The sequence below is a fragment of the Eschrichtius robustus genome, chromosome 4, assembly GCF_028021215.1.
Source record: "Eschrichtius robustus isolate mEscRob2 chromosome 4, mEscRob2.pri, whole genome shotgun sequence".
Lineage (NCBI taxonomy): Eukaryota > Metazoa > Chordata > Mammalia > Artiodactyla > Eschrichtiidae > Eschrichtius > Eschrichtius robustus.
In genome coordinates this window covers 68916114-68943231 of record NC_090827.1, presented here as the reverse complement: position 1 = coordinate 68943231, position 27118 = coordinate 68916114, and the positions used below count along the sequence as shown (strand labels likewise).

Below are 27118 nucleotides of genomic sequence, written 5' to 3'. Positions count from 1 at the left end.
GATTTGGTGTCAGAAAGTAAAGAAGTAACTGTAAAAACCTTACTGTTACAAAACTGTAGTTATAAAACAACTGTAGATATAAAACTACATATATAATATATATTTTTATTGTTAAAATAATTTATGAATTTGAATAAACTATTCAGTATTGGTCAATCTTAAAATATGCTAAAAACATGAAATATTAAGGCAGTCAACACATAATTTTTTTTTACCATTATATATACAGTCACATATTGTTAGATTTAGCAATATTTTTTTATTTCCTTTCACCATTTGGCGAATGTATTAAGCATAATGTCCGATTTAATTCATTTCTAGATATTTCTCTGTAATGTGATACAGAAAAAAATGTTTTTGTGTTTCTGTACTTTGTAAAACCTGAAGACCAATACGTTTTTGAAATACACTATAATAAATACAAGATCTTCTGAATATTATTTTTCTTTAAGTGATGGGTATACTATAAAGTAAAGGTAATTTTGAAAAAGTAGAAAAAGTTACAATTTATTTAAAGCTGATAAAGTTTAGAACTGTGCTTCAAAAAGTGAATAAAATAATAGGGGTCAAGAAATCCTTAAGTCTTGATATAGGTATTAAAACTAACCATTTTATCGTCATATTTTCAACCGTCCAGTTCTGAAACTGGATGTTACTAGGATTTTTCACAAGCTACTACACCTCACTTTCCTAATTACTAGAAAAGGCTCTAGACCACATAAATGTAGAACTGGCTCTAAAATTTTAAGTCACCGTATAATTATGTCTATATGTAGATACAAACTAACATAAAAATAGTCATAATATCACACATCAAGGTGACTGCACATTCTTTCTAAACATACATTAGCTTTTGATTAACTTCCTTGTTTCCAGACAGTGATAGAAATAATATATTCTTACATTGTCATTATTAACTTACATGAAATAATTTTGTTGTATCTTTTGGCTTTATAGTAAAAAAGTCTTTTTCAAATGTCTTCGCACTTATTACTACAATCTAAACTTTCTGAAACCACTTTACTAGATAAAATTACTAAGTCTTTCAAAGGATGGAAATTCAATTGCTAGCTTAACAAAACAAATGCATTTAGAATGTAAATAAACTGGAAATACTCGTGGAAATAACCAGGGTAACATCTTTCACATATGTTATGTACTAAGATACACATTTTGAGTTTTCAATAATTTAGAAAATATTGGCATAAATATACAGAGAATTTGATTACTAAGCTAAAGGTTAGAGAATTAATCCCTACAGATCTCTGCACTTACTCTTGTTTTAGTCTTTTTTCTCTACTATAATGCACTTCTGGTTCTCTTCTGCATATCCAAATCCTACATGTCTTCATGGCAAAATATCAGAACTCACCTGCCTCAAGAATTTTAAACTGGCTAAGCATATTTCAAATAATTCTATTTTATCCTGTATCTGCTTTATGTTCCTATTAAAAATTCTAAATAGAGCTTTCCCCAAATATTTATAAATTTTATATACATTGACTACTTGGGTTTTATTTTTATATTCTCTCTCTCTCTCTCTCTCTCTCTCTCTATATATATATATATATATATATATATAATCTTCTTCATGAGCAAGTTTTTGAAAGCTAAGATGTCTTCTATCTTCATTTGATTATTCATTATGCCTAGCATAATGTCATATACACAAAAAGTATTCAGTAAATAGTCTACATTTTTCCTGAAATAAAATAATGAAAATAATAAAACAGTTCTACCAATTTTACTCTCAAGCATTGCTAAACAATTTGATGTATTAAATTGTGAACTTTAGCTATTTTCAGAAAAGAAATGTTGTTCAACTAAATCCAAAAGTATTGAAAATGCTCCTTAGCAAAATCCACAGACTGTACAACACCAAAAATGAATCCTAATGTAAACTGTGGACTTTAGTTAATAATGATGTGTCAATGTAGGTTTGGGGGGTGTAAAAATGTACTTCTCTGTATGTTTATGGTGGAGAATGCTGTACCCCTGTGGGGCAGGGGTATATGGGAACTCTGTATTTTCTGCATAATTTTTCTGTGAATCTAAAACTGCTCTAAAAATTTAGTTTCTTAAAAATTGTTACCTAATAATTATAGACATTATCACTATGTTAACAATTATAGCTAAACTAATTGAAATGTTGTAAAAATAAAAATTTAAATCTCATATAATTATTTCCCGATAAATAGTAATAGGAGATCTCTTAATGAGATCTCTTAAATTTAGCTATTAATAAAATTAAATAACAATTTAAATGCATTGTTTAAAGAATTCCTATGTGGAAGATATTTGACCAGTATAAATACTGAAGTAAAAATTTTGCTCTATATTTGCTTAAATGTAAAGAAATATCTTGTATTGATTAATGCCTTTCACATATAGGAAGTTTCTTGTTAGTATGAAAAAAGTTCAAATAAAAAACTGAAAGAGTGTTGAAGATTAAAATGTGAATTAGAAAGTTAGATATGAAAATGTTCACAATGAAGAAGTATTTAGCATAGTATTATTTCAGACTTCCATGTAAAAATATGATTTCCACACACTCTTTCCATCATAATATTGAACTTATTCTTATAGGTAAATCTTAACCAGTTTGAGAAAAAAAAGACTGTAATATAAATTCAAAATTGTATATAAAACTTACATGCTTTGTGAAATTTTTGTTTCACATCATGAATAGTAGATTTTTGTGTCACCTGAAAAAGAAAATAGAGAGAATTATAAGGAAAAAGGGTTCATTTGTTTGCTATATATTTGTTTAAGAAGAAAACATAATTTAATATATTTAAAATGTAAAATAAGTACAAAATAGCCTGCTTGTTTTGTTTAGCTCTTTAGGCACTACTGCTTTGACAACCTTGAACATTTTCATCAATATAGCTTTTCCAAAGTTTTATATTTGTATATAATAATAATAGTGTAATTATGTGAGTTCATCCAAATTTTTATCTCAAAATATATTTTTGAATTTTCTCTGCCCATAATATTCAATTTCTGGTTTCCAAATTGATGAGACTATCAATTAAAAGTATGAGTAAATGCAAAAAGAGAAAAAATATATAGTAAAAGAGTTTATCAGAGGAAGCCAGGAATATAAAATTGATTTACATGGACAAAAGAGGGAAATGTTTACTTCAAAATATTATAAGAAAAAAAAAAAATCCTATCTAAGCCCTGTCGTTAGTTATGTTTTTACAACTTCCATCCAAAAATATAATAGGTCCATCAAAAATCTATGTTAGATACCTTTTTATTTTGGAATCTTTAAGTATATTATTGTTATTTGATCCTAATCTACTAAAATTACCTCTTTCTAATGTTAGAAAAGTGAATAAGGGAAAAATGTTTCTTCATCTAAATAAGAAAATTCATGAGGATAAGAGCTTTATCCAAACACCTCAAGCCATCACAGTACTTTTTGACTTTCTGATTTTGTTCATATCAAACTTGCAAACTGAAATTCCCCTCTGCCTCTGATTCTTCACTGGCTTATGAAAAACCCAACAATCCTTCAAAGTCTACATCAAAGACATTTTCATGATCATGCAAGTCAAATTTATTTCCTTTCTCTAAACATGTACAGAATATTGCATACATAATTTTATTTTTTGCTACACTAAAAATCTTCTTATGGCTATTTTGGAGGACAAAATGAAAAAAAAAGTGCATAAAGGGATGCCACTCCAGGCAGTTCTTATTTACATTATTATATTATATTTAATATTGTCTTATATATCAGAAGCATGATGATGAATACATTTCTTTTACTATATTCCACTCCTTCCCATAACCAAGTGTGTGATATACCATTCAGAATTTTTTTCTTATTTTTTCTATGTATATAGTTTACTAACAAGAAAGTTCTAAGATTTGGGCACTGAAAAATGATATTAATTTCCATTTATGTTATGCTTTAAATAACAAAAGAACCGTAAATGATTCTGTTACTATGAAATTTTAAATTGTTCATAGCACTGTCCTTTTCTGGAAGATGTTAGGAAATATTTGAAAAAGTTTTTAGAGAGGGTAATATAAATTTATTTGCTTGAACATGTCATATTTCATTTTAATTTTGATTATTGAATTTGATATTTGAATTATATTTTTAAAAGGGGATGATGTGTTTTAACAATGTTCATTGCTTTATCTCACTGTTACTTAATCACGAAGCACTATTATATGTTGTGTCCTCTGACAGGGATGACTAAAATCCACGTGCTATCTCTAGAGTAACAAATACCGGTCCATCAGTCTTTTCAAGGGCCATCTAATTTTTAAAAAATAATAATTTTCTTGATTAACAACTCCTCTGTTAGGATTTGCTATATGTTCAGCTTCCGCTTTATGAGGGCACATAATCTTGTGTTTACGCGCTGGCGGTTCCAACAATCTATCAGGTCCTTGAAAACAATGATCTGGTGTATTGCAGTTTGTGTTTCAACATGTAGCACAACATATAGCATATAAGGAAGTGTTAAGTCACTTTTGTTGAAGTCAAAAATAAAGCTGTGAATGCAGTCACGTGAAAACAGAAGCTCCTTGATCTGATATGAAGTGTTTCACAAGTAGATTACTATGGAAAAGCTGTATGCTTTTTTCCCAAACCAGCATACATTAAATGACAATCTTCTAATTTACATATGCATACTTTTTTCTGAATTTACAAACTTTCAAGACTAAGATTATGTTCTCCTGAAAATACCTACATGTGGGAAGTGGGTTGTTATTAAAAGCTTTCTCACAAAGTTTTAAATTTATTTTTTATTTTTTTAAATTACATTGGACTTTCACTTGTTAAAATGTTGATTTTGCATAAATCTTTGAGAACTGACCTTTCTGGAGCAATTTTAGTCAAATACAGCACAAAAGAATATAATTAACCATTAAATGATTCAGACAGTGTTGCTCAATTAGCCACAAGACTATGCTTGATCAACTCTTTCAGTACTTTAGCTGTACTCAGAGCACAAAGAGAGGAAAAGATGATAATTAACAGAGCATATAGGACTTTCTGATTACTAAATTGATGACTCTGTAGCTTCATCAAGAAGTTTATTCGTAATAACTTCTACTTTTTAGCCAGTTTTACCTCTTAAAAAGGACAAACTATCATTACAATAATGTGTTCACTTTTATAAATCACCATTAATTGTGCAGATGGAAGAAATAAGTATTCCGTCATCTGAAATCCTGAAATTCTCATTAATGTTTCATTCTAATTAGAGGAAATTAATCTTAAAATGTTAAGTACACAAGGTAAATGATGTTTGAAACAGAAATTTACCTCTGAATTTCAACTGATCATAGTTGAATTTTGGGCCATCATTACTTTATTCAACACTTAAGTTGATGGACTTAGAAAAAGCTTTTCACATTCAAGTGAAATTTAGGATTTGCTTGAATTTGCCCCCTGTGAAGATACTGCAGTATTTCACAAAAAACTTTTTTTTGCACTATTACTAATTTTTAAAACTATATTTTAGCCACTTTCTCAGGAACTCCTTAAAATGAACAGATATCTCCAGAATACTGTTTATCCTGCTTAGAGAAATGAACATTAAATGGTAAGGAAAAATAACAAGTTGAAATTTGTTTGACAGAGTAATTGCAAAGTGCAAACCAAAAATTGTTAATGAACTTTGTAAAAAGATGTGTTTACTAAAGACACAGAGAGAATATATAGTATACATAAAACAAAAAGACACATAGTTGAATATACATTACTCAGAATGGACAGGAAGTTTTCTGAGTAAAAATATATTATTTTACTAGTGAATAACCTTCAGATTGTAACTAAGATACAAATAAGCAATCTATATGAAAACATTCTTATAAATTCCAAACATGTTTGGTATTTTATAGAATATCAAGAATTTTTGCTATGAATGAAATTGACATGATACTATAGATATGCAGAAATATCAGTTTTAATAAGGTTTAAACGTTTTAAATTTAACTGGATTTCTTTACTATTTAAGAAATTCGATAATTGTTTTTTAGCCTATCAATTTTATTTCTTTACATACTACACTGGATTATTTAAAATGAGTTTTTGTTATGTCAAAATAATATATGTACATATATACACATATTTTTCAATTTTTAGTATCATAACAAATGGTTCTTTATATGTTGCAGTAATGCATTTGGTCAATTCATTTTTAATTCAAAAAGAAAATAAACATTAATAAATTCTTTAAAATTTTCACCATAGAAATTTTCAAAAATATATTCTTCTGAAATAATATGCTTTTTTTTAAAAAAAAGACCCTTTATTATTATCCTCAAGTTTCATAACTGGAAAAACTCTATTTGCACATTGTTTTAATACAACATTACCCTGATGATATTGATTTAATTTAATTTATTTATTTATTTATCTAATTTTTAAAACATCTTTATTGGAGTATAGTTGCTTTACAATGTTGTGTTAGTTTCTTCTGTATAACAAAGTGAATCAGCTATATGTATACATATATCCCCATATCCCTTCCCTCTTGCATCTCCCTCCCACCCTCCCTATCCCACCCCTCTAAGTTGTCACAAAGCACTGAGCTGATCTCCCTGTGCTATGCAGCTGCTTCCCACTAGCTTGAATAATAAGCTTTTAAATAAATACTTTACTCCCCAGTAAATTATGTGTAAATATAAATTTTATTTAGGAGTATAGCCTAGATATTATTTATTTTCTTATTACATATACATATATCTCATATAAATATAATAAATATGAGTAGAGGGAAAATATGGTGAAAAATATGACTGAATATCTGATTTTATTGTATATAATTTTTGTATAGTTATTATATTATTTCAACATTGCAGACATAAATAAAATCTCAGTAACCACTCTAAAACTAATATTTAATTTTTATAATCCTTCAATAAAATTAAATGTCCTTTAGTGACTAGAATATTTATTTATAGTATTTATTGCAAAGCCATTTCATTTCTATTCAATATGAAAATGGTAGTCTTTATATATTATGTATTGAATAAATGGTTATTTCTATACACTTGTTTTCTGTCTTATGACTTGAAATTCTAACATATGGAAAATGTGAAAGAAAATTAAAGATTGCAACTAGAGATTGATACCCTATCAAAATAAAGAAAGAAAAAGAAATATGTTTTATTAAAGTAGAAAATAATTCTGGTTTTATAGAACACACAATTTTCCATGGTGAATAGTCTTTCTGGAATATTTTTTAGCATGTATGATTTATAACCTAGGAGAGAATATTTTAGGACTAGAGAGGATCATGAAGACCACAAATTAAAAGCATATATTTAAGAATAAAATAAAGCCTGGTGAAATTAATGTGTATGATTACTTCTTAGATGACTTTGATTATGCTTTCCTATTGCAGGTTTGTGAGGTCAAGAAAATAATCCTTGCATTCAGGAAAGTTTAGACTTAACATGATATTACTGAAATAAGGAAGCTCAAATCCTATTTAAATGAAGTGGTTTCTGTATAAATACTGAAGGACTATTTCAAATAAAATAGTATTACCTATGGGTAAACTAATAAGTAATCATTAAGAAAACAATCTGTTAAAAACACTATGATCAGTTTTACTTTTTCTCTTCCAATTGTATTCCTTTTATTTCTTTTTCTTCTCCGATTGTCGTGACTAGGACTTCCAAAACTATGTTAAATTATAGTGGCAAGAATGGACATCCTTGCCTTGTTCCTGATCTTAGAGGAAATGCTTTCAGTTTTTCACCATTGAGAATGATGTTTGCTGTGGGTTTGTCTTATATAGCCTTTATTATGTTGACGTAGGTTCCCTTTATGTCCACTTTCTGGAGAGTTTTTATCATAAATTGGTGTTAAATTTTGTCAAAAGCTTTTTCTGCATCTATTGAGATGATCATATGGTTTTTATTCTTCAGTTTCTTAATATGGTGTATCACATTGATTGAGTTGCGTACACTGAAGAATCCTTGCATCCCTGGGATAAATCCCACTTGATCATGGTGTATGATCCTTTTAATGTGTTGTTGGATTCTGTTTGCTAGTATTTTGTTCAGGATTTTTGCATCTATATTCATCAGTGATATTGGTCTGTAATTTTCTTTTTTTGTAGTTATTTGTATGGTTTTGGTATCAGGGTGATGGTGGCCTCATAGAATGAGTTTGGGAGTGTTCCTTCCTCTGCAATTTTTTGGAAGAGTTTGAGAAGGATGGGTGTCAGCTCTTCTCTAAATGTTTAATAGAATTCACCTGTGAAGCCATCTGGTCCTGGACTTTTTTTTTTGGAAGATTTTAAATCACAGCTTCAATTTCATTATTGTGATTGGTCTGTTCATATTTTCTATTTCTTCCTGGTTCAGTCTTGGAAGGTTATACCTTTCTAAGTATTTGTCCATTTCTTCCAGGTTGTCCATTTTAATGGCATAGAGTTGCTTGTAGTAGTCTCTTATGATGCTTTGTATTTCTGTGGTGTCCGTTGTAATGTCTCCTTTCTCATTTCTAATTTTATTGATTTGAGTCCTCTCCCTCTTTTTCTTGATGAGTCTGGCTAAAGGTTTATCAATTTTGTTTATCTTCTCAAAGAACCAGCTTTACGTTTTATTGATCTTTCCTGCTGTTTTCTTTGTTTCTATTTCATTTATTTCAGGTGTGATCTTTATGATTTCTTTCCTTCTACTAACTTTGGGTTTTGTTTGTTCTTCTTTCTCTAGTTCCTTTAGGTGTAAGGTTAGATTGTTTATTTGGGATTTTTCTTGTTTCTTGAGGTAGGCTTGTATAGCTATAAACTTCCCTCTTAGAACTGCTTTTGCTGCCTCCCATAGGTTTTGGATCATCGTGTTTTCATTGTAATTTGTCTCTAGGTATTTTTTGATTTCCCGTTTGATTTATTCAGTGATCTCTTGGTTATTTAGTAACGTATTGTTTAGCCTCCATGTTTTTGTGTTTTTTACGTTTTTTCCCCTGTAATTGGTTTCTAATCTCAAAGCGTTGTGGTCAGAAAAGAGGCTTGATATGATTTCAATTTTTTTACATTTACCAAGGTTTGATTTGTGACCGTAATCTATCCTGGAGAATGTTCCATGTGCACTTGAGAAGAAAGTGTAATCTGCTGTTTTTGGATGGAATATCCTATAAATATCTATCTGGTCTATTTTGTCTTTTAAAGCTTGGGTTTTCTTATTAATTTTTTGTCTGGATGATCTGTCCATTGATGTAAGTGAGGTGTTAAAGTCCTTCACTATTATTGTGTTACTGTCGATTTCCTCTTTTATAGCTGTTAGTAGTTGCCTTATGTATTGAGGTGCTCCTATGATGGGTACATATATATTTATAATTGTTATATCTTCTTCTTGGATTGATCCCTTGATCATTATGTAGTGTCCTTTCTTGTTTCTGGATGACATGATACTATACATAGAGAATTCTAAAGATGCCACCAGAAAACTACTAGAGCTAATCAATGAATTTGGTAAAGTTGCAGGATACAAAATTAATGCACAGAAATCTCTTGCATTCTTATACTCTAATGATGAAAAATCTGAAAGAGAAATTAAGGAAACACTCCCATTTACCATTGCAACAAAAAGAATAAAATACCCAGGAATAAACCTACCTAAGGAGGTAAAAGACTTGTACTCAGAAAACTATAAGACACTGATGAAAGGAATCAAAGATGACACAAACAGATGGAGAGATATACCATTTTCTTGGATTGGAAGAATCAATATTGTGAAAATGACTATACTACCCAAAGCAATCTACAGATTCAATGCAATCCCTAGCAAATTACCAGTGGCAATCTTTACAAAACTAGAACAAAATATCTTAAAATTTGTATGGAGACACAAAAGACCCCAAATAGCCAAAGCAGTCTTGAGGGAAAAAAACGGAGCTGGCGGAATCAGACTCCCTGACTTCAAACTATACTACAATGCTACAGTAATCAAGACAATATGGTACTGGCACAGAAACAGAAATATAGATCAATGGAACAGGATAGGAAGCTCAGAGATAAACCCATACACCTATGGTCAACTAATCTATGACAAAGGAGGCAAGGATATACAATGGCGAAAAGACAGTCTCTTCAATAAGTGGTGCTGGGAAAACTGGACAGCTACATGTAAAAGAATGAAATTAGAACACTCCCTAACACCATACACAAAAATAAACTCAAAATGGATTAAAGACCTAAATGTAAGACTGGACACTATACAATTCTTAGAGGAAAACATAGGAAGAACACTCTTTGACATAAATCACAGCAAGAGCTTTTTTGATCCACCTCCTAGAGTAATGGAAATAAAAACAAAAATAAACAAATGGGACCTAATAAAACTTAAAAGATCTTACAAAGCAAAGGCAACTGCAAACAAGACGAAAAGACAACCCTCAGAATGGGAGAAAATATTTGCAAATGAATCAATAAACAAAGGATTAATCTCCAAAATATATAATCAGCTCATGCAGCTCAATATTAAAAAAACAACCCAATCAAAAAATAGGCAGAAGACGTAAATAGACATTTCTCCAGAAAAGATATACAGATGGCCAAGAAGCACATGAAAAGCTGCTCAACATCACTAATTATTAGAGAAATGCAAATCAAAACTACAATGAGGTATCATCTCACACCAGTTAGAATGGGCATCGTCAGAAAATCTACAATAAACAAATGCTAGAGAGTGTGTGGAGAAAAGGGAACCCTCTTGCACTGTTGGTGGGAATGTAAATTGATACAGCCACTATGGAGAACAGTATGGAGGTTCCTTCAAAAACTATAAATAGAATTACCATATGACCCAGCAATCCCACTACTGGGCATATACCCTGCGAAAACCATAATTCAAAAAGAGTCATGTACCACAATGTTCACTGAAGCATCATTTACAATAGCCAGGACATGGAAACAACTTAAATGCCCATCAACAGATGAATGGATAAAGAAGATGTGGTACATATATACAATGGAATATTACTCAGCCATAAAAAGGAATGAAATTGGGTCATTTGTAGAGACGTGGGTGGATCTAGAGACTGTCATACAGAGTGACATATGTCAGAAAGGGAAAAACAAATATTGTATATTAACACATATATGTGGAACCTAGAAAAATGGTACAGATAAATCAGTTTGCAGGGCAGAAATAGAACACAGATGTAGATAACAAATGTATGGACACCAAGGGCGGAAAGCGGTGGGGGTGGTGGTGGTGGTGTGATGAATAGGGAGATTGGGATTGACATAGATACACTACTATGTATAGAATAGATAACTAGTAAGAAAAAAATTGTATGCTTATTTAAACCGAAGTACAATTCTGACAAACTTTTTGATAGCAACAATAATTAAGTTCTGTAATATGTCAGCTTAAATATAATTCCCAAGACCCTTAGTTAACTTTAAAATCTATTATGAATGGTAAGTATAATTCTGGATATCTGGGTAATTTCTAAGTAATATAGGAGGCTCAAACATTGGTCATGAGGTGTAGTCTATATCTAGCTTTGCTTCTTATTTTTATATGTCATGAAGTAGGTAGATCTTTGTGTCAGTCAAATTGCCACTAAGAAGGTATAAAAGGTATGTGTGCAGTGGGGGTTATTTCATGTGTTCTTATAAACTCTTTTGGTTTGTGTGAAATTGTGATTTATATTAAGAAATATATATTTTGTCTTCCTCTTGTTTCTGTCTCCTAAAACCCTTGGAACTTCCTAAGTGATGAGAGTAATAAGGTGTCTTTTGTTATGTTAAAAAGAAAAACAACAAGAACAAAAAAACCCTGTAGTGATCAAATGACAATCATATTCCTTTCCAAATAGTCACACATATTATTACATGAAAATTAACTATATGAAGAAAATAGTTAACAAATGAATGATATTCTACTACCTACTGATTAATCATTCAGCTTCATAATCATAGGGAAAAGACTTAATGTATCTATGCATAATCCAAATTAATTTATATTCATTTCTTTGAAAAAGGTGATTTTTCCATAAGTAAAAATATTCTACATCAATAATACTGTGCATCAAAATATAAATGCAGATAAAGGGGAAATAAAAAGTCCATGTGATATATTTTAAATCTAGTTTGAATTTTCTTAATTGCAGTCTGTAAAATGTTTCAGGGCCATATTTAAGTGATATAATTGCCTAATGATAATCAGAATAAAAAGTCTTGGAAGAAGTAAGGATTTATAGTCCATTGAAAAATTATTGCTTAAAACATAATTGGTTTCTATTTGTTGATTTGCAGTGACAATGACAAGAACATTTACCAAAGTTGCTTTGCTTTTAGTTGTAAATGGAAAAGGTGATGTTTATGAATACTTCAATTATAACTTATAAGTGCCATGAAATGTATTTTGAATAAAGGCTCAAATATAGTGAAAATAACAATGAAAGTGATAAGTAATAATGGGCTCAGTATTAGTAGTATCTATCAATCTGTTTTGTATATATGTACATATGTATATACTATTTATTAGTAATAAAAGTACACATTATTCTATACTATTGTGGTGATTGTAAAATTGGCCACAATATTTTGCAGATCCTCCCATCAAGAAGTAGAGTTTATTTCCCCGGACGTTATATTTAAGCTAGCCTTATGATTTGATTTAACCAAAAGCATGTGTTGAAAGTGAGGCTGTGCAAGTCATGAATCTAAGACTCGACAGGCCATGTATTTCTATTCTTTCTGCTAACACCCTCACATAAAGAAGCCTGAGTTAGCTTCCGCAGTGATGACAGACACATGGCCCTGTTGCACCCTTTCCTAGAGCTCACTCCCAGATCAATCACCCAGCTACCTGGCAGCGGGCTTGAGCCCAGCAGACATCAGCAGATCTGCTGAACAACTATAAGCTAAATCACCAAATAACAGAATAATGAGATAAATAAGTGGCCTTTGTTTTAAGTTGCTAAGTTATTGCGTATTTTCTCTCAAGTGGTAAAGAACTATTAAAAACATTAATCATGTAAGGAGGACAAGGAAAAGAAATTTATCGCTCAATCATTTCATTGTACAGATTACAAACAAATTCAGAAGGGTGATGTTTACTTTTTAAAAATGTGCATCAGGTTTGTAAATCACCTGCGATGTTAACTCTGTTGTGTAATTAATTTTTGGCTTTTTTCTACTGACGATGTTAAAGAGATATGTCAATTAACTTTAAAAAAATACATTCAAATGTCAAATTCTATATGCAAAAATGAAACTAACATGGTACCACTGTGAAATATGTCATATGTTTAGTTTTATAATAAATCTGAAACTATTCATGACTCCATAAATATTTAACCTTAATATTCAAGATACCTAGTATTTGCTTTTGAAAGATGCACAATGCAGTTAAACTGAATTTCAGCAAAAACCAAAACAACAAAAAACAAAAAAGAGTAACAAAAAATATAACCAAAATTTTATACTGCATAAGATCTTAAAACATGAGGTTGTTTTTTCCCTGGTGATTCAAGGAAATCCACAGTTTAAGATTCACAGTATCTCTTGGGAAAAGAGTTATTATGGGTGGCCAGTTTTCTAGAAATGTAGGATTTTAACTACCTCTTTATGCATCAAATATTTAAATCCATCCACTTTGAATAGTTTTCTTCCTAAAATATATTATATTTATTGCCCTACCAAAAGAAGGATAATTTTAATGGTTCTTAGAAACTGTATATCTGTGGCGTATTAGTTATTTTAGCAAATATTTGTTCTATTCATCATTTCCACTTCTCTAGAAAGTGATGCTCGTTGTGTTGGACTTGGCTCTTTGGCTTGCTTTGTACAGTGGAATGTGGACAGATGAGGCAATGTCAATTTCAAGCCTTAGGTCCTAAAAGGCATTATGAGCTTTCACATGACCATCTAGGAGCTACTGAATTCTACCATGACAAGTACATGTTCTGGAAGCTGGCTCTCATTTCTTAACTTTTCCCTTCATTCTCTTGCTACAGTGTCACTTCTCTTTTTTGCTTATAAACCAGGCATCCAATATTGTTTCAACTAAGTAAATCAGTGAGTAGAATTTGAATGAGAAATTGGGGCTCCATATATGATTAAAGTGAATGAAGTTTGGAATATGAATTTTGGAATAAATAACTTCATTGCAAAGAGTCTGCTTACTCTGGTAGATTTATAATTGCTCAAAATACTTGTTGTCCTTCCCAGGGCAGGCCTTCTAGAGGGAATAATTGGTATCTCTACCATGTTGAACTCAGCCCTGACACAGATTGACCAGTGAAATATGAGAGGAAAACAAATGTTTAATGTCCAAGCAGAAGCTTTACAAGCCAGAGTTTGGCTCACCAACTGCCATGGACTGAATGTTTGTGTGTCCCAAAATCCAAATGCTGAAATCCTAACCCACAATGTTATGTTATTAGGAGCTGGGGGTCTTTGGGAGGTAATTATGACATGAGGGTGGAGCTTTCATGATGGAGTTAGTGCCCTTATGAAAGAAACTCCAGAGAGCGTTTAGTCCTCTAAATAAAATAAGAGAATGACAGTCTGCAACCCAAAAGGGGATCCTAACCAGAACCTGACCATGCTGGCACCCTGATCTTGGACTTCGAGCCTCCAGAACTGAGAAGTAAATTTCTGTTGTTTAAAAGCCACCCCGTCTATGTCACTTTTTATAGCAGTCGAAACTAAGATGCCTCCTCTCTGTTCACTCTGCTTGGAAACTGACATGATAAGGACAATGACAAGAGCTGCTTCATCAACCTCGTTACAGAACAGAGAGCTCAGAGCACAGCCATAGCTCATCCACACTGGCATGCCACAAGTGAGAAGTAAACCTTTGTTATTGTCCATCATTGATTAGTTGGAGTCATTGCTTAATCTAGACTGAAGGTCACTCTTACTTGTTTTATAAAATAAATTTTACTTGTTCAAAAAGTCGTGGGACTTTTTTTAGATAACTAGATTAAACCTATTGATGTGGAAGGACTCCATATCTTATAACCTTGGTAGATAGATTTAAAATGGCTTCCAAAACATCAGAGATCACTTCAAATTTTGAAGTGATGGTCATAAACTTCTTTTTAGCTACTTCAAGATTTATGTTACAGTTTTTAAGATGTGGAGAACGTGAAATGAGTTTCAAGCAAAAATAATTAGGGAGAAAAACCAACTTTAGAAAGTCTATATTATTAATTAATTGTTTGACATCAAACCACAGAAGTAGATGCTACAATTATTTCTGCATCACTGGCTCACTGCCCTCATAAATGCTACTACAGAGTGCCAGCCACTGAAAGTGATAGCATTACTTTTCACATTTCACTGTGTATTGCATGTTCATGGACAAATTCATCAACAGTTAAACAAATTCTGAGTATATTTCATCTTAGAACAATGAAAAATTTATTATTTAATTAATATGCCTGAAAATCTAAAAAATGTTTGATGATTAAATGAGCCATGAAGCTTCAATACCTTCATTACATCATTTTACATTGCATCCTGGGTAAAAATAAGACATGCTTTATCTGTAAAGCTGATCTAATGCATTCTCATGACTTTGAATGCCATATATTTTCATACCCTCAGGTGTATATCTCCAGCACTAACTTGTTTTCATAGCTGCAAACGTATATATACAACTGGATATTTAATACATTTACATGGATATCTGACAGTGATCACAAATTTAAACATCCAGAACTGAATGCTATGTGGGTTAAGCCAAGAACTGTTTCTATTCTATTAATGACACCAATATTCAAAGAGTTTTTCAAACTAGAATCTTTTTTTATAAACCGTGAATTTTCAACTTCATTATCTGAGAAATTTCAGAGTTCTATTGATCCAACCTCCTATATTTAGAATCATCCCCCTTCTGCTGCCTATTTTATTCAATATCTCCTACTAGAAATACACTAAGTACTCATTAAACATTCACTGAAGAAATTAATATCCAGTGAATAGGTGGAGTATCTAATATAGTCAATTTATTGAATTATCTTCTTTGTATAATAAGATATTTTATTAACCCACTTTACAGTTTTCTGTACGTGTTTATTAAAATTTTTTATTTAAAATTTGTTTCAGGTTTATTGAGGTAAAATTAAAAATTAAATGATAAGATACTTAAAATGTACAACACGATGACCTGATATACGTATACATTATTAAAGAACTCCCCCAGTGAGTTAATTAACACATCCATCACCATACATATTTACTTTTTTGGTTTTGGTGAGAACGTTTAAGTTGTACTCTCAGCAAATTTCAACTATACGATACAGTGGTGTCAGCTATAGTCATCATGTTATACAGTAGATCCTCTGGCCTTATTCATCTTATAACTGAAATTTCATACCCTTTTAACAACCTCTATTTATTTCCTCCAACCCCCAGCCAACAGCAATCACTTTTCTACTCTCTGATTCTATGAGTTTAACTTAAAATCAAAATCCACATATAAGTGATAACCATGCAGTATTTATTTTTCTCTGTCTGACATTTCTCTTACCATAATGCCCTTTAGTTTCATTAATATTGTTGCAAATGACAGAATTTCCTTCTTTTTAAAGGCTGACTAATATTTCATTGAATATATATACAATGAATATATATATATACACAATATATATACATATTTTCTTTATCCATTCATCTGTAGATAGACACTTAGGTTATTTCCATAATACTGGAAATAATACTTCGTAAATAATACTGCTTTTGTAAATAATACTGCTTTTGTAAATAATACTTGGCTTTTGTAAATAATACTGCTATAATCATGGGAGTACAGATATCTCTGAGATAATGATTTCACTTCCATTGGATATATACACAAAAGTTCAATTATTGGATTATATGGTAGTTCTATTTTCGATTTCTTGAGGAATATCCATACTGTTTTCCATAGTGTCTGTGCCAATTTGCATTCCCACCAACTAGTGCACAGGGGTTCCCTTTTCTTCACATCCTGGCCAACACATATTATCTCTTGTAGTTTTGATGATAGCCATTGTAACAGGTTTGAGGTGATATTGTGGTTTTGATTTTCATTTTCCTGATGACTAGTGATTTTGAAAATCTTTTCATGTACCTGTTGGCCATCTGTATGTCTTTGGAAAAAATCTCTATTTAGATCCTTTGTTTATTTTAAAGTTGGGTTATCTATTCTTTTGCTATTGAGGTATATGAATTCCTTATATATTTTGGATATTAATCCCTTGTTGGATATATGGTTTGCAAATTTTTCTCCCATTTCATAGGTTGTCTTTACATTTTATTGATGGTTTTCTTTACCATGAAGAAGCTTTTTAGTTTGAGTAGTCCTGCCTTACTGTAATCCTACAGTTTTAAATGGAAGAGGAAACATTACATATATATATGTATATATATACATATATATATGTATAACTGTTTTTCCTCTCTCTCTTTCTCTTTGTTATATTTTTCTAATGATGAAAGGATCACTAATATTGAAATGACAAAATCATGAACCTCATCTTTAATTCAAGTTTCATTGAATGCACCTGTCAGAATAGTTTAGGTTGTGTGGCAAAACTCATTGGTTTGAAACAATATATGCTATGTTTTCACATGCACTACATGTATATCACAGGTTGACTGATGCAACTACTCTGCATTTTCCTTAGTCTAGGATCTATATTGACATAACAGACAACATATGGAACATTGCTTGTTTCCAAGGCAAAAGTTAGGGAGAAAAATGGTAGTGAAATTAGATTAGGTTTTTAAAGCTTCCCTCAGGAAATAAATACATGTCTTTCACTCCCATTTCACAGAACAAAATCCGTTACTTCGAAGAGGTAGGCAAGTTTAATTCTACCACGTTTCTGTGTGAGAACAAGAAAAAATCTTAATAAACAATACTAATATTTACCAGAGTTTAATATTTACCTTCTGATCAACTAGTTGGTCCCCTATCCTTTACTCATGAGTATCCTTTACTCACCCCTATCATTTACTCAAAATACAACACCATGTCCTCACAGAAGCAATGAAAAATTATTTTCAATTATGGTATCAATCTCAATGTCCAAGATGTCTGAATGATGTGAGGTATTATATACTTATGCAACTCAGAGACCTATGAACTAAAAGACAAGGTATCTGCTCTCCAAGAGCCCACTTCCTACCCATGGATGTTGAGAAACCAAAAATGCTTTTAATGCTTCTAAAGTCAGTGTCCAAAATGATTAAAATTTTATTATCTAGAATATTCTAGAAGACCATAAAACCAGGCACTATTTCCATTGTTTCTCTGTGTGTCTTAAGTAAGAATACACAATGCATGTTATTTTACTCTCATGATAGATAGATATAGGTATATAGATATAATGTTACATATATATTTCAAACATTATTTTATACATGCTAGATAGAGAGAGAGAGAGAGAGAGAGAAGAGAGGGGGGGAAGAGAGAAGAGAGGGAGGCCAGATAATTTAGTTTTTTTCAGGTTGGGGAGACAGAATAGAAATATAATTCATTTTCCCTGCTTTACATAAGACATAGGCTTTCCGTCATTGACCAAGAAAGACATTAGTTTCCTAGGCACATGACAGAAATAAAATATAGTCAGCTCATCAGCTATTAAATAAATAGAAGATCAACTATTTTGTTACATGAATTACAAAGTTACCTCTATCACCAGTGTGATCTTATATATAGTGTCCATAAAATCATGATAGCAAATAATAATCAATATTCCTTCCCCACTGCATATGTCAGGCAGTTTAGTCTCTGTTCCTCATGGTCCAGAAGTGGTAGCTATTAGGCACGATAACATTATCGTTCTCTTCATTGTTGTACAGTTAACATTTTTTTGAAACTTTTATCAGTTTCTTTTGAAACTAGAAAAATTAGTCTTCAGTAGTTATGCAGGGCATAGGCTTCTAGAGTACACTCATCTCACAGGCTTAAATGTAGAAAAGGCAAGCACAGAATTTGTAGTCCCAATTGACAGTTTTAAATGTAAAATGTTTTCATTAAATACACCACAACACGAGAATAAGAAGTATTTTACAGGTAAGGAATCCTACCTCTGGACATATGTTTTCTGGCTTCTGTAAATTGAACAGACTCTAGGTGACAAAGTGATAATGCAATAACAAAACTATTTCACCTGCAATAACAAATGCCAAATTCTATTTCACCTGGCAATATTGTGGAAACTCTGTGGGCTGTAACTACATCTGATAGAAATAGTATATTTTTAGTGTATATAGTATATTTACTCTGTTTTGCTACATATACTGTGGGTGTTCAGTGAAGAATCATGTAGAGTGTAGATCAGTCCGTATGTTAGAGATAATGGTAATTTAAACTAGGATGGGTACAGTTCAGTAAGGAGATATATTGTGTATGGAATGAAGTGATTTACTGATTGATTGCATGTAGTAAAAACAGGGAGAGATTCTAGAGAGTCAGCAGCTTGATAAACTGGCTAAGGTGAGACTTTCTCCATCAGTTCATTAAAGAATTATATTCATAGGTGAATTCTCTATTGATGGGGACACATTGATCATGTTGCAATCACTTGCTGATTGTTGGCCTCTTTAACCTCCAAATGAATAACTTTGAGGCAATGAGCAGATATGGAAAAATTGCACATTCCATCACATACACATTATGCATCATATTAATGATGAGTAGTATGTGTAAATAGAAGAGCCATAATCAGGTAAAGGGGAAATGGGTGTGTTTCTGTACAAAAGCAAAACTAACCTTTGAGTCCAGATTTTTTCTATTATAATACAGAATAGCCTCAATATCAGTTAACTAGAAAATTAGGTATTTTAGCCAAATTGTACTTACATACTTAAACTATGACATGGAGCATTAAGTTATTGAATTCTATTATCAACAAAGACCTAGGAAGACATTATGTCTATACAATGCCAGAAATGCCAATTGAGAAGTAAAAGCAAATGAGTAAATTTATGGATCTATTTATTTATAATTACAAAAAACCTATTTGATTTCTTTCTTCCCAGTTTGAAATAAAGCCAGTTTTATTTTAGCAATCAACACCTCAGGGTTTGTGGCTATACTTGCTGTTTGTGTTCTTATCATGTCAAGAGTTAAAAGAATTCTACATAAAATAGCTCTTTAGATAAAAGTAGTTTCTCAGGGATTTTAGAGTGAGAGCTTTTTGAAACTTTTCTATCTATAAAAAAGTAGTAACAGCACATTAAAAAGATCATACACCATGATCAAGTGGGGTTTATTCCAGGAATGCAAGGATTCTTCAATATACGCAAATCAATCAATGTGATACATCATATTAACAAATTGAAGGAGAAAAACCGTATGATCATCTCAACAGATGCAGAGAAAGCTTTCGACAAAATTCAACACCCATTTATGATAAAATCCCTGCAGAAAGTAGGCATAGAGGGAACTTTCCTCAACATAATAAAGGCCATATATGACAAACCCACAGACAACATTGTCCTCAATGGTGAAAAGCTGAAACCATTTCCACTAAGATCAGGAACAAGACAAGGTTGCCCACTCTCACCACTATTATTCAACATAGTTTTGGAAGTGTTAGCCACAGCAATCAGAGAAGAAAAAGAAATAAAAGGAATCCAAATAGGAAAAGAAGAAGTAAAGCTGTAACTGTTTGCAGATGACATGATACTATACATAGAGAATCCTAAAGATGCTACCAGAAAACTACTAGAGCTAATCAATGAATTTGGTAAAGTAGCAGGATACAAAATTAATGCACAGAAATCTCTTGCATTCCTATACACTAACGATGAAAAATCTGAAAGTGAAATTAAGAAAACACTCCCATTTACCATTGCAACAAAAAGAATAAAATATCTAGGAATAAACCTACCTAAGGAGACAAAAGACCTGTATGCAGAAAATTATAAGACACTGATGAAAGAAATTAAAGATGATATAAATAGATGGAGAGATATACCATGTTCTTGGATTGGAAGAATCAACATTGTGAAAATGACTCTACTACCCAAAACAATCTACAGATTCAATGCAATCCCTATCAAACTACCACTGGCATTTTTCACAGAACTAGAACAAAAAATTTCACAATTTGTATGGAAACACAAAAGACCATGAATAGCCAAAGCAATCTTGAGAACGAAAAATGGAGCTGGAGGAATCAGGTTCCCTGACTTCAGACTATATTACAAAGCTACAGTAATCAAGACAGTTTGGTACTGGCACAAAAACAGAAACATAGATCAATGGAACAGGATAGAAAGCCCAGAGATAAACCAATGCACATATGGTCACCTTATCTTTGATAAAGGAGGCAAGCATATACAGTGGAGAAAAGACAGCCTCTTCAATAAGTGGTGCTGGGAAAACTGGACAGGTACATGTAAAAGTATGAAATTAGAACACTCCCTAACACCATACACAAAAATAAACTCAAAATGGACTAAAAACCTAAGTGTAAGGCCAGACACTATCAAACTCTTAGAGGAAAACATAGGCAGAACACTGTATGACATAAATCACAGCAAGATCCTTTTTGACCCACCTCCTAGAGAAATGGAAATAAAAACAAAAATAAACAAATGGGACCTAATGAAACTTAAAAACTTTTGCACAGCAAAGGAAACCATAAACAAGACAAAAGACAACCCTCAGAATGGGAGAAAATATTTGCAAATGAAGCAACTGACAAAGGATTAATCTCCAAGATTTACAAGCAGCTCATGCAGCTCAATAGCAAAAAAACAAACAACCCAATCCAAAAATGGGCAGAAGACCTAAATAGACATTTCTCCAAAGAAGATATACAGATTGCCAACAGACACATGAAAGAATGCTCAACATCATTAATCATTAGAGAAATGCAAATCAAAACTAAAGTGAGATATCATCTCACACCGGTCAGAATGGCCATCATCAAAAAATCTAGAAACAATAAATGCTGGAGAGGGTGTGGAGAAAAGGGAACACTCTTGCACTGTTGGTGGGAATGTAAATTGATACAGCCACTATGGAGTACAGTATGGAGGTTCCTTAAAAAACTAAAAATAGAACTACCATACGACCCAGCAATCCCACTACTGGGCATATACCCTGAGAAAACCATAATTCAAAAAGAGTCATGTACCAAAATGTTCATTGCAGCTCTATTTACAATAGCCAGGACATGGAAGCAACCTAAGTGTCCATCATCGGGTGAATGGATAAAGAAGATGTGGCACATATATACAATGGAATATTACTCAGCCATAAAAAGAAATGAAATGGAGGTATTTGTAGTGAGGTGGATGGAGTTAGAGTCTGTCATACAGAGTGAAGTAAGTCAGAAAGAGAAAAACAAATACAGTATGCTAACACATATATATGGAATATAAGGGAAAAATTAAAAAAAGGTCATGAAGAACCTAGTGGCAAGATGGGAATAAACACACAGACCTACTAGAGAATGGACTTGAGGATATGGGGAGGGGGAGGGGTGAGATGTGACAGGGTGAGAGAGTGTCATGGACATATATACACTACCAAATGTAAAATAGATAGCTAGTGGGAAGCAGCCGCATAGCACAGGAAGATCAGCTCGGTGCTTTGTGACCACTTAGAGGGGTGGGATGGGGAGGGTGGGAGGGAGGGAGACGGAAGAGGGAAGAGATATGGGAACATATGTATATGTATAACTGATTCACTTTGTTATAAAGCAGAAACTAACACACCATTGTAAAGCAATTATACTCCAATAAAGATGTTAAAAAATAAAAAAGTAGTAGCCTATATCTGAATGATGGCCTCAGGATTCTATGTTAAAGTTGCAATTAAATTAAATTCAGACTATTACAGAATTTTATTAAATAAAGTTTATGAGAAGCAGATAATAAATATATATTTAATGGCACACAGATTAGTATTGACAACTAAGGGGCTCAGTTAGGCAGTAATTCATCAAATGTCTTGCAAAAAGAAATTACTAACTACATCACATTTTGATTTTTTTAAAAAATCAAATAACCAATAATTACAATTCAGAGGCACCCAACATGAAGTAATATTACATGGTTATTTGGGAGGCAGTAAAAATGTGTAATGAGAAAACTTAAACTACAATAAGAAAAAAAGGAGAGGTAATAATTAATTCAGTCTTTTTACAATATGATGTTAGAATGATGAGTTTATAAGAAGGCAGAAGTACAGCATTCCTTGGTTTAAGAGTAAGATTAATTCTGAAATAAAATATATGTTAGCTAGATGTAGTACGCAGTTCAAAATAAATCTGTCTAAAAGAGAACTAACTTCTCATAGGAAAATAAATGTGTGTGACATTCATAGGCTTTATGTGGTGACAGACTGGTGGGCTCAGGTTACTTAGTTGAATCCCAGTAGATAAACAGGGATTGAAAATTATTTAATGACTGTCAGTTTAAAAATTCACTAATAAAATATAGTATACTAATGGTATGGAGCCTGAAAAGTGTGCACATTTGAAATTCTTAAGTAGGTAGGGAGTTCATCTTTGCCTTCCTTCCTAAATTCTCCAGAGGTGTGCTTATAGCAATATGCTTTCAGTTAAAGCCTGAAAGGCCGAGGATGTGAGGCATTTAGAGGAGATAATTTCTACTTTAGGAGATTGCCCTTTACTGTTTGAGCCATCCCCAGGATGATCCTTCAGTGTGCTGGGACTCCTTGTAACTGGAAGAGATTTCTAAAGCCGCTTTCTTCAATAGAAGAAAAAAAATCATCCATCTGTGCTCAGCACCTTGTTCTTACCTCTAGCTTAGCTTAGGTTATATTATCTTGTGTTGGACTATTTACATGTAATTATCCATTACAATATGGTGAACATTGGAAGAGGAGGGAACAGATTTTTTGTGGTTTGGATTTGTTTCTATGCTGATGTTCCTAGTGTCTATTAAAGGGCCTACCAACTGGAAGGCTGGTTTCTTCAACGTATATGAAGAAAAACAGGGAAGAAGGAAAGTAGGAAGGAGGGGAGGAGAGAAATGGAAGGCAGGTGCTGTTCTAGGATTATGCCCCTGCAAGATATTCTTGTAGGTACTTGATAATAGTCAACTGAAAACATTTTAAGGGTAATATCACTTCAAACAATGATTGCCTCCAAACCTTTGAGCTCATATCATGTAGCCATGCAAATAACATAGCTTTTACAGCAGAAAGTAAGATGCAATGTAAATATACATAAATCTAAGATCACTTACATTTATGTATAATTTAGGACCATGTGGAGCTTAGATACTGCCATTATACAAATTCTAGCAAAAATATAAATTTCATCACTCTTATTAGTATTAATTTCTAATACTAATGCAAACTGAAGGCCTCAAGGAAGCACACACGTTCCAAAAAACATGCGTCATGAGGATATTAAAAATCTTAATGTGATATAAACATCAGTTTCCACTTGCTGCAATATTGCCTCTTCAGTCCCCTCTCCCTTAAGCCTTTAGCTAATTTAAAATATATTTTAAAAATGGAATATTTATTTCTTAACGTTGCCTTAAATTATTGCTCATTTGTTAAATACTTATGAGGAATAGTTACAGAAAGGAAAATTGTCACTAGATAACTTTGAGCACTGAGGTCAGTAAAAGGAACAATTTTTTAAAAGTCTGTTATATTTTAGTAACATTAAGACCATGGCAACAAATTCGGTAATGATTTTGATAGTTCTTTGTCAGGCTACCAAAAGGTACAGTAAAATGTTAATCTGGACAAGTTACATGCTTAAAATAAATTTCCTTTAATTTCTTTAAAAAAAATCTAATAAAAACATAAAAAGGTCACACCAAAAATATTTCCCAGAAACACATTTTGTAAGCACAGTCTTTATCTTTTTTGTTTGAACAGTTGGATTGTGAAAGAACTAAGAATTGCTTCATTGTGAACCTTCTGATAATTAGTACAGCATGCACATCTTCAGGTTTTGTACTTTAGCTAAGCCACTCCATGATATTGCTGCCTGGCTTCACTATTATTTGACCAACCAGCCTGCAGTGACCTTAAACTGCCCTGCCCCTCAGACAAGAATGCCCTTAATAGCAGCCCTCAAAGTCACAAGTAAATGTAAGTTTCTGATATGACTCCCCAACTGCTCTTATGATCACAGTTTCACCTGCCTGCCAAGGCCTCCTCCTTATATGCTCCTTAGATAAGACTGCCACAGGTATTACCAAAACCCCACTCTTTTGGTTTGAATTGGCCAATCTGGCCTTAGCCCAGAAACCCCAAAGCACTCCATTCATGGACCATAAGGAAGGCATGTGTCCAGGTCCTGTCTCTCTCTGTCTGTACTCTGCAGTGTAGTCCCTTGAAGCCTGCTGGATACTTCCTCCAGGACCTGTGAGTATGAAACTCAATTTCAGTTTCTCTCTGGTGTGTTGTTGAATCTCAGCTTACCATCTGGCACCATGTGCTCCACTTAACAAGTGTTAATTTGATAAATTCATTACAAATCCAAAAAGCAAAATCCCAGGAGAACAAAATTAAACTGAAATAAAATGGCAATGGAATATCCCTTTCACCTGTAATACCACATTCTATTCTATTGAACCTGGATACATATATTTGTCTAACCTATGTGGGCTGTAACTATATTTGATAGAAACTACTGTATATTCATTACATAATTATTCTGTTTTGTTATATACTTGGTATTCAGTAAAGATTAAATTAGAAATACATATATATATACATATATATAATATATTTACTTAAAGATTCAAATGTATCCTAAAGATGTGCCCAATGATTTATATTTAATTTGAATTATTTTATACTTATTCCTCAAACTTTGATGATACACACATACATACAAGAAAAAATAATTTAACTTTAATATTTTTATTACAATGTAAACATTTTGTTAAACCTTCCTTCATTTTATAGTTCTTTAGTATATTTAGCTGATTTGAGAATTCTCCTAGTATTATTAAATTTGTAAATTTTGTTAGCCTACTTTATTCAAGGCTCTGGGCCTTAGCCATTTCCTAGTGGAAATTCCTCATGGAAGGTGGTATTTGTTCAGGTGCCTCCAATGAGATAACTTGTGTCAGTAAAATATAAGGGCAAAGAAAACAAAGTCATTGCCCAGTGTCACAAGCTGGTTAAGTGTGAGAAGTGACTGAGTATCCTCAAAGCCTATGCAGATCCTCTGATGTCATGTTGCCTCCCAATGTGTTGGTCCTGAACAGGCTCACAAAAGATTCGCTTCCCAGTTTTACTGAACTCTCTGTCTTCAATCTTTCTAATATTAATTCTATCTTCCACATGGTTGCCAGATTTAATTTTCTGAATGGCAGATCTGAAAACATTACCCCTCTGGTTTGAAAGAGAATTAAATAGTCCAGATGCCTTTGCAAGGCATGTAGGCCCCCTACCATCAGTCCCACTCATACCAACTATTCTCAGTTCACTGAGTTCTGCAGCATCACACCATGGACTTATTTACATCTGGCCAGAAACCTTGTTTGTTACTTTTCTGTCTCTTTGCCTTTGTTATGCTAATTATTTTTCTGAGAGGATGTTTTTTCTACCCCACATGTGGGAACGTATTGTACTACATATTTTTAAAGATCTTTTTGAGTCCCTCCTTCCAATGAATTCAGCTTTCTCATCCTCATGCCTAAACCTCTGTTAGATAAAAGTATTCTTTCCCCAACCTTCTTAGTATAATTTGTATTAAACTCTCCTATGCTTTTTGCCATATTATAAAATTTGTTTTAAAATGTGTAATCTCTCTTTCCAATTTGACTCATGCATATCTGGGTAAAGAAATGTGTTTAATTTTCAACCCCATGTAACCTAAAATACAGTAGCTCTTTGTCTAATTTGAATAACAAAGTACACATAACCTTCTCACCTTTACATGTCTATCTAGGATATAGTCACCAATTCACAACACTTCACAGCTACGTTCTTTACATGGAAAATATTGTCTAAGTCTTATGTATTTTTTAAACATGTGATTCCAACTATTAACTTTCTTCATTCAGTCTTGAATTAATAGGAAACAGGTTCTTTTTTTTTTTTTTTTTTGATGTGGACCATTTTTAAAGTCTTTATTGAATTTGTTACAATATTTCTTCCATTTTATGTTTTGGTATTTTGGCTGCGAGGCATGTGGGATCTTAGCTCCCCGACCAGGGGTCGA

General features: G+C 32.2%; 1 protein-coding gene across 1 annotated transcript in view; it reads right to left on the bottom strand.

Annotated features, from left to right (window-relative positions):
• TECRL (trans-2,3-enoyl-CoA reductase like) overlaps positions 1–27118 on the bottom strand; it is a 106722-nt gene that overhangs the window by 69309 nt on the left and 10295 nt on the right. Inside the window, exon 2 of the mRNA XM_068542192.1 lies at positions 2654–2705. Coding sequence (XP_068398293.1) covers positions 2654–2705 — 52 coding nt within the window. The remainder of the gene's footprint in view (positions 1–2653; positions 2706–27118) is intronic.